Below are 8,944 nucleotides of genomic sequence, written 5' to 3'. Positions count from 1 at the left end.
TTAGTCTTTCTATCCTGTATTGTACTCTTTGTAGGAGACACATATTATCCATTGCTCGTTTCAGGTCTTCTTCTGTCCGCAGCCACAATCTGGGAAGATTCAGAGATGTAATAGAAGAGCAAAAGATGACAGTAAGTGCACATTTACTTATCCGTCCCGATGAAGTAGATTAGTAGAACATAGACACTAGGGGGCGATCTTACCACAAGATAAATGTCACGGTGACTTCAAGTCTGTGCACTGCCAAGTGTGACCACTAGGGAGCATCTGACATATGGAATGACTTACTGCAAAGTATTCCTCACTTCTAGTAAGAAGCCAGCAGTCCAGCAGCGGTGGACAAGTCATATGTGTGATGTGTACTGTTACACAGGGGCCCTGAAAATGGGGGGGCGGAGAGGGGGGGGAATTAATCCCATAGCAGGGTGTACACAGATATAACTGGGCCCCATAGCAGGGTTTACACAGATATCATAGGGGCCCTGTCAAGATCACGGACTTCTGTTAAGGAAGGGAGACTATTCGGTCACGATGGACTTCCCTCTGATAGATTTCCGCCCTCCAGAACCTGAGCTGCCACCAATCATTATATACAAAGTTGATGAGACACCTTTCATAAATTATTCCCAAATACAAAATAAAAATCTCAAAGTTAAATCATTCCCTTCAGGTAACGTATCTTCTGAGTTATGGAATCGTTAGAACACAATAGGCTCTTATTGAATTGAAGTTTTATAAACAAAAGGGCCAGTGCTTACAAACAAAAAAGAGAGAAATCATACAAAAAGGGTAACAATTAAACAGACGAATCCATACAATGCAAAAATAACAGGGATAAAAATAGAACTGTAAAGGGGTATTTCCACGAAGACAAGATTCTTAAATATACTCAGAGTAACAAAATACTATTTTTTCTACCACTTTTAATTGGTATATTCTTGTATTTACGCTACAGGCCCCATAGAAGAGCATACACAGATATAGTTGGACCCCATAAATCAGAAATTGTGTTATTTATGGGAAAACCGAAAACTGATGTTCAATAGGTAATCTCTTAATGGCGCCCTCTGTGGTGGCTGCAGGAATATACTGTGAATCAATGAGGCAGGAATAAGAGAGAAGTGCTGACCCCTCTCCCAGCAATGGGCCTATAAATTTTGTATGGTCAACGCAGACATGGAAAGCTTGGCCTCTGTTTCATAGATTTATAATAAAACAATGCAATGTACCAAAAAGTATTTTATTTTTTTTAAAAAATAGAAAAAAAGATGACAGTAAATTCCCTGTTTATACATAGACTTATATCTCACGCCACCTGTATGGATACAATAATATGGAGCTTTGCCACCATCTAGTGGACAGATTTAATATGACACTACTTCTGCGGATCAATAGTGGATCAAAAACATTTGCACCTAATTAAACAACCAGTCAGATCATCTCCATGGAATTCAGGATGCAAAGTTCCCAACATCAGTTCTAGAACGTCTCGGTTGCCCATATATGATCTCCAGTGAGGGACATTAGATAGAACCCAAAGTGCTTGGCCTCCTCACATGGGACTGTTTTGGTCTCCATGGTAAGGTCAGCATACAATGCCACTCTCTAGGTAGGGGTCACCTAGTACATGGAGGATTTTCCCATCATGTTTTGGAGATCCCTTGACCTCAAAGGTCTCTGGGACTTGTCCAGTCTTATACAGGTGTTCCAGGAGATCATGGGCTATGCTGGGTGCCTCTGTCCGCATGGTCACCTCTCCATCTTGAGGCATTATCTCAGTGAGATGGATATGACCAGTCATGGGACGTGTAGGCCTCAGAATTGTGCAGTGGGGGACATCTCCTTGCCTACGAGTCATAACCGAGATGGAGAAGACCTCTGAAGTTCTTGCTTTGCTGTCGTTCATCATGTCTTTGAGGGTCTGGACTTCCATGATCTTCTGTCTTATGACAGGATCACCTTGGCCTTGCTTAGACAGAAGAGCAATCACATTCTTGGAGAAGCAGACGAGAGTCCGAGTTGCCGATTCCTTGGCCACGGCCACAATTGTGATGGTCTCCTCCTGGTTCTTGGTCAGTGTCTCTAGGATCAGCTGGGTAGACCGATGCTGGACGTAGAGGAGGGGGTGGAACTGGGCTCCTCTTCTGGAAATGTTACCCAATTTATTGAATGGCACAAAGACTGTACCAGGCTGGGACAAAATGGGAAGGACAGAGATGAAGATGAGGAGCAAGGCAGCTGCCAGACTGATGGAGGGTAAGAAGTCAGAGTCTTCAGGAGCCAGAGCTCTGGATGGTGAAGGGTCTGGACATCCATCTTCATCCTCTACTCCAGGGTCCTTGTCAGGTTCTCCGCTAGGGGCATGCCGGTAGTGCGCCATCCTGCCTGCATCTGAGGAGACAAAATAGTCAAGGCCAATTATTTCAAGGAGCTCAGGCAGTGCAAAAACTCATGTACTGTACATGCCGTAATAGTGAAACTACATAAATAATTCATAAAGATAAGAATTTAAGACTAAAAAACAACTTTAATCAGGAGATGTTATCATCGCCCCGGGAAGACAAAGGGGCAAGTCACGACACAGAACTCAGGAATGTCTGTCTAAAAGATTTCAAATCCAAGGAAAGCTCAGGGACAACTCTAGTGGAAGCTGTAATGGCTTCCTGATGTGTCACCCAGCTTTCCCAGGAACAGAATAATAATATAGTGATGGTTGCTGTCTGTACACAGAATTGTAGGGGAGGCTCTGAACAATGTGTGACAGGAGGCGCTTGTCACCACTCACTGGAATGATGAACAACTTGTTTGTCAGGTTACAATGTCAGAAACCGCATGGAATGTGGATCGATAGGAGACTGTCCCTGGAGTAACATGCTCTCCCAAAATCTCCGCAAGAGTAGGACTGGGAGCACAGGACCTCATCATCATCAAGATCTCTGATTGCTGTCAGAGAAGGGAGTATTTGAGATCAAATCCAAACCTTTGGAGACCTAATTCTGGAGAATTGGATTCAGTCTAAGCAATTTTTGATTTGAATTTTTTTTTCCCCCACTAATACATTGTAGCAAAAAGTCAGCACAGGGAGTGATGGCAGTTCATATGAGTAATCTGTAACCTGGGGCTCTTCAACTATTGTGGAACTACAGCTCCCAGCATGCCACACAGTAAGATATTACTGTTGGATTATAGTGTTCTTAACCATATAATAACAATAATTTTTGAGTGTTTTTATTGTTTTCTGGCCTGGGGGCCTTGGTTGCATGGGGTCATGTGGTCCTGATGCCAATTGCTATAGGGGGGCACTAATAGACCACTTAATACATGCTATGACAGTATTCCCTGGATGAAAAGACTGTCTATATCTCGTTGTACAAACTCCAGGTACATGCACTTCTATGCTTTCAGTCTCCTGCAGCCAAATTGGGGGCATCGCTGATTATAAGGTCCCACACAGGCACATGTACAGCGCTTGGCCATTACTAGGTTGAAGAACAGATGCTTCAACATATATAGCAGTTGTGGCATTGTTTCTGATACAGAACTACAAACTCCCTGCTTAGACATAAATAATAAAATTCTAAGTGCCAGCAGCCACCACTAGGGGGAGTCTTATGTATTACATATATACAGTAAGTAAGCAGTGGGAGTCTCCATCTACCTGATGCTTCCCCAACCCGTTCTCTATGACATAATTAATAATTTTAAGCCTAGATTACTAATCTCCATCAAGGTAGGGCAGATAGTTTGTGTCTTTTCACCTCATTAACACCTCAGCCAAGTCAAACAAGGCTATCATCCTGTGATTACATGCACTTTAGCGCCATCCGTCATCCGCTCCGGGCTCCGTGCCAGGCTATAATGTGGCACCGCTCTAAATTGTGGCTGGATTAGCTGTGTGGAGTGGTTGATGGATCTACCAAGAAGGTTACATATTTACTCTGCAATAGATTGTTAAAAATATAACATGCCCCTCCATTTGTACCAATTTTGGTCATTTTTGTCTCCACTTCTTCAGTAGTCGTCACTTTTTAGCTTGAATTTATCATTTCAGGGACTTGCCCTCAAGCCACTTTCTAACGTTTAGGTTGTGGTCCCACGTACTGCTTGCGTTGCGTTTACAAACGCCATGCTAGCGCCCGGGGGTGTGTCTTGGGCCGATCGCATCTGCGTTTCCATGTAAATGCATGCGATTGGTAACCAGCACCCGCTGCATTGCATTCCATGGAAACGCATATGGCATTGGTCCGAGGACTAGCAGTACGCTTGTAAACGCAACGCTAGCGGTACGTGTGACCACTGACAGCAAGCAGAGACTTTAATACCTAAAAGGACAAAGTATATTAGAATGGGATTAAACGGTGATTAGTGTTTATTTGCATAAAAGTGGACATCTCCTTTAAGTTATATTGCTTATATTTCAGATTTTTCAGAAACTGTGTCCAGTATTTCAGCAATATTCCAGGCCTGATATCCATTTTTTTTGTTAAGCCTGTACACCCCCTACCCTTTAATATAGCACAGTAAAGTAGTATAGCTAGTAGTAGTATAGGGTGTTTTCTCAACTATCACAGCCAGCAATGCTGCCAGCAGCTTCAGAAAGATGGCGGTGCCCATGCGCCGCCATCTTGCTGTGGATCGTTGTTCCCTGTGATGTCATCAGGGAGCAGCGATCCGTCGCCATGACAGCCTCGGGTCTTCCTTGGGTCTCGTTTTAAGTCGAAAATGGCACTTTTTTGCCATTTTGAAAAATATTAAAAAAAAAAAAAAATCAATAAAAAGTTATCAAAAGGCCGTACAGTCCTAAAAATGATAACAATGAAAACGCCATCAAAAGTTGCAAAAATAACACCACCCACAGCTCCGTACACCAAAGTATGAAAAAGTTGCAAAAATTGGCGCCAGAAGATGGCAAAAAAAAAAAAATTTGTACAGGAGGTTTTAATTTTTGTAAATGTATGAAAACATAAAACCTATACAAATTTGGTATCCCCATAATCACACCAACCCGAAAAATAAAGTAGACCTGTCATTTGGGGCGCACAGTGAAAACTGAAAAATCCAAGCCCACAAGAAAACGGTGCAAATGCATTTTTTTCTCCATTTTCACTGCATTTGGAATTTTTCCCGCTTCCCAGTACGCAGCATAGAATATTAAATACCGTCACTATGAAGTGCAATTTGTTACGCACTTTATGTGGAAAAATAAAAAAGTTATAGATTTTTGTGAGCGACACAACCCCTTTAAGTCTTGGGCTTGCTGTCAGTGAATGAATACCTGTTAGTAACAGTGTAGGCTTTCACAGACTTCCGTCACCATTACAATGTGAATGTACTGTCGTCTGAACTGGCAGATTGCCCCATAATACCTCAGGCCAATTAGTGCCAACCCTTGGCCAGCCGGTCTGAATTAGCAGCCAGATTAATTACCACCTAATAGCATTATTGCTGCACTAATACTTAGAAAAGTAGACAATCCCCTTGGCTGAGCTCATACATTCCTGCTTCTTCTGCTGACCAAGGATCTGACCGGATTAAAGGAATTAATTGTATATTCACCGACAACTAATTACCGGGACAGGAAGAGGTATAAAGAGCAAGAGCAGGGTTATACAGAGGGCCTCTCGCTCAGGAGAGCTACTTGAGGTCCCTATAAATTTCTCAGCTGAGAGATATTTAATTGCACTAAACACAATTAGCTCCCCCTAGTGGTGGCTGAGTGCAGCCTGAATTGTAATATAAAACAAATTCCCTATAGAGATGTGTTATGCTACAGAACATGTGAATATCACTGTGACACATAATCCCTAGGTCTTTATCTTGATGAATTTCCTATACTTCCCCTGTCCCCAGACAGCACCTCCCCTCTGACCGTTGTTAAACTCTACATCTATAAAACCAACACAACAGGTTTGTCTTCCCCGTCCCTCACATGTTCCTCCACAATGACCCACAGTAATACACACAGCCAAAAGAACCTGTAAAATGGAGACTGAGAAATCCTGCACCAAGTGCCCCATTTTGTCTCCATTCCACATATCTGTTCTATGGTCATGTTAGGCCGCGATCAAAGCACAACGCACAGTGAAGATTGACTCCTATTGAAGATTGCGGTTTATATCACGTGTACTTCAGTAGGTGATTGAAGGAGCATGTGCCTTGAAATGCAGCACTAATGCCACGTGTGAACGCAGCCTAAGGCCGCCAGCACACGTGGCGTTTTTAAAAGTCAGTTTTTGACTGGTTTTACCAATGATCTTAATTAAAACGGGTCAAAAACTGATGCGTTTTCAAAAAAAGGACTGCTTAAAAACGGCCCAAAAACGGGTTTAAAACGCCATGTGTGCTGCCGGCCTAAGGGTACGTCACATGTACCAACAGCGCTTGTTTACAAACGCAGCGCTAGGGTACGGGGTTGGGCCTTGGCCTGATCGCTTATGTGTTTCTATGTAAGCGCTAGTGGTAAGTGTGACCGCACCCTGAGGGCGTGTTCACACGTTGCATTTCAAACACGGGCCCAAAACGCATTACAACAGCTGAGGAGAGGCGATTTGCCCAATTACATTACGGTTTACATTTGTTAACATAATATTAACACATGCATTAACATCACATTTACGATGCGTCGTGTAAACGCAAATGATAACAGTAAATACCTCTCCTCAGCTTTTGTAATTCGTTTTGAACGCAATGAAAACGCAGGCCAAAACACAACGTGTGAACGTGCCCTCAGGTTGTAGATGCCACCAAGCTATCGTGGCTGATATTTTTAGCCCACTCAGGCTGCGTTCACCTGTTATGGTCGCTTACGGTATCGTTTTTTGAAATGCAAATTGAAACGCAGTTCAATTGCAACAGGGAGTGGCTTGTCCTGATCCTATATGCGTTTCAACTGTATGTAGACAATAAACACGTTAAACCATTTCAGGTGAAACAATCCCCATTTCGATTGAATTGCCATTAGATCTATATACATGGGACTACTTGTTCTCATTCACTAAATTTTTTGGGGACATTTGTAGTATTTTGGAACAGAGCTGTCTTTGTTGCCCATAGAAACCAATCACAGCTCAGCTTTCATTTCAGATTCTGTTCTTGGAAAATAAAAGGTTTGCTGTGATTGGCTGCTATGGACACCACTGATGTGTATCCTCCCAGAAGACTTTTTACAGGACTAATAAAAAGATGCAAACTGGAAATAACGCCCCACCCTGACTGAGATGTGATGCCTGAACTGGTTTTATCTTAATCTTTCCATAAACGAGGGAATTATGCTAAAATATGCAGATTGTAACACAGATTATAGTCGGCCGCATAATGACTATGGAGCACAGCAAGAGAAAAAGCGATTGTACTTGTAGTCCGCACGGTCCAATATCCTTCCCCCCGGTCCCTTGAGCGGAAAAAATGGGGTCATATTGTGATTTGCAATTCCAAATTGCATAGAATGCGGTTACCCTATTCCTAAATGTCTCTTCAAGTGTGGCAGAGTGACATAGTGATATACACTCACCGGCCACTTTATTAGGTACACCTGTCCAACTGCTCGTTAACACTTAAAGGGCACCTACCACCACGAATCTACCTATAAAGGTAGATCGGGTGGTAGGTGGATGTATGGGACGTGAGGAGAGCCCTTTTTAGAGCTAATCCTCACGTCCCCGCTAGCATACCATAAACTTTATTGCCCTAATATGTTAATTTAATTAAGCGGCTACCGGGGCGTGGAGTAGCCGGACACGAGGCTACACGGCGCGGCTACTCCACGCCCCAGTAGCTGCTTTCCCCCGCCTACCCTGTGATCTTCGGCGCGCAGCTCCTGGCAGCTGCGTGCCCTCGTCCGAGAAGCCGGAGTTCTGCGCATGCGCAGTAACTCCGGCCTCGTTCCCGAGATCGCGCATCTTGGCCGGAGTTACTGCGCATGCGCAGAACTCCGGCTTCTCGGACGAGGGCGCGCAGCTGCCAGGAGCTGCGCGCCGAAGATCACAGGGTAGGCGGGGGAAAGCAGCTACTGGGGCGTGGAGTAGCCGCGCCGTGTAGCCTCGTGTCCGGCTACTCCACGCCCCGGTAGCCGCTTAATTAAATTAACATATTAGGGCAATAAAGTTTATGGTATGCTAGCGGGGACGTGAGGATTAGCTCTAAAAAGGGCTATCCTCACGTCCCATACATCCACCTACCACCCGATCTACCTTTATAGGTAGATTCGTGGTGGTAGGTTCCCTTTAATTTCTAATCAGCCAATCACATGGCGGCAACTCAGTGCATTTAGGCATGTAGACATGGTCAAGACAATCTCCTGCAGTTCAAACCGAGCATCAGTATGGGGAAGAAAGGTGATTTGAGGCCTTTGAACGTGGCATGGTTGTTGGTGCCAGAAGGGCTGGTCTGAGTATTTCAGAAACTGCTGATCTACTGGGATTTTCACGCACAACCATCTCTAGGGTTTACAGAGAATGGTCCGAAAAAGAAAAAACATCCAGTGAGCGGCAGTACTGTGGGCGGAAATGCCTTGTTGATGTCAGAGGAGAATGGGCAGACTGGTTCGAGCTGATAGAAAGGCAACAGTGACTCAAATCGCCACCCGTTACAACCAAGGTAGGCAGAAGAGCATCTCTGAACGCACAGTACGTCCAACTTTGAGGCAGATGGGCTACAGCAGCAGAAGACCACACCGGGTGCCACTCCTTCCAGCTAAGAACAGGAAACTGAGGCTACAATTTGCACAAGCTCATCGAAATTGGACAGTAGAAGATTGGAAAAACGTTGCCTGGTCTGATGAGTCTCGATTTCTGCTGCGACATTCGGATGGTAGGGTCAGAATTTGGCGTCAACAACATGAAAGCATGGATCCATCCTGCCTTGTATCAGCGGGTCAGGCTGGTGGTGGTGGTGTCATGGTGTGGGGAATATTTTCTTGGCACTCTTTGGGCCCCTTGGTACAACG

General features: G+C 44.3%; 1 protein-coding gene across 3 annotated transcripts in view; it reads right to left on the bottom strand.

Annotated features, from left to right (window-relative positions):
* Window positions 1-1,226: 1,226 nt before the first annotated feature.
* LOC140077440 (uncharacterized) overlaps window positions 1,227-8,944 on the bottom strand; it is a 30,682-nt gene continuing 22,964 nt past the window's right edge. For 2 of the 3 annotated variants that reach the window (XM_072124656.1, XM_072124655.1), the window contains exon 2: window positions 1,227-2,391. In XM_072124656.1, the coding sequence (XP_071980757.1) occupies window positions 1,586-2,380 (795 nt within the window). In that variant the 5' untranslated portion in view covers window positions 2,381-2,391 and the 3' untranslated portion in view covers window positions 1,227-1,585. Of the gene's footprint in view, window positions 2,392-6,790; window positions 6,949-8,944 lie in introns of those variants that run through there. The other variant, XM_072124657.1, reaches the window with a different exon arrangement.

This window comes from Engystomops pustulosus, chromosome 9 (genome assembly GCF_040894005.1).
Source record: "Engystomops pustulosus chromosome 9, aEngPut4.maternal, whole genome shotgun sequence".
Lineage (NCBI taxonomy): Eukaryota > Metazoa > Chordata > Amphibia > Anura > Leptodactylidae > Engystomops > Engystomops pustulosus.
Note: the sequence above shows the minus strand (reverse complement) of the source record. Positions and strands in the feature narration are given on the sequence as shown.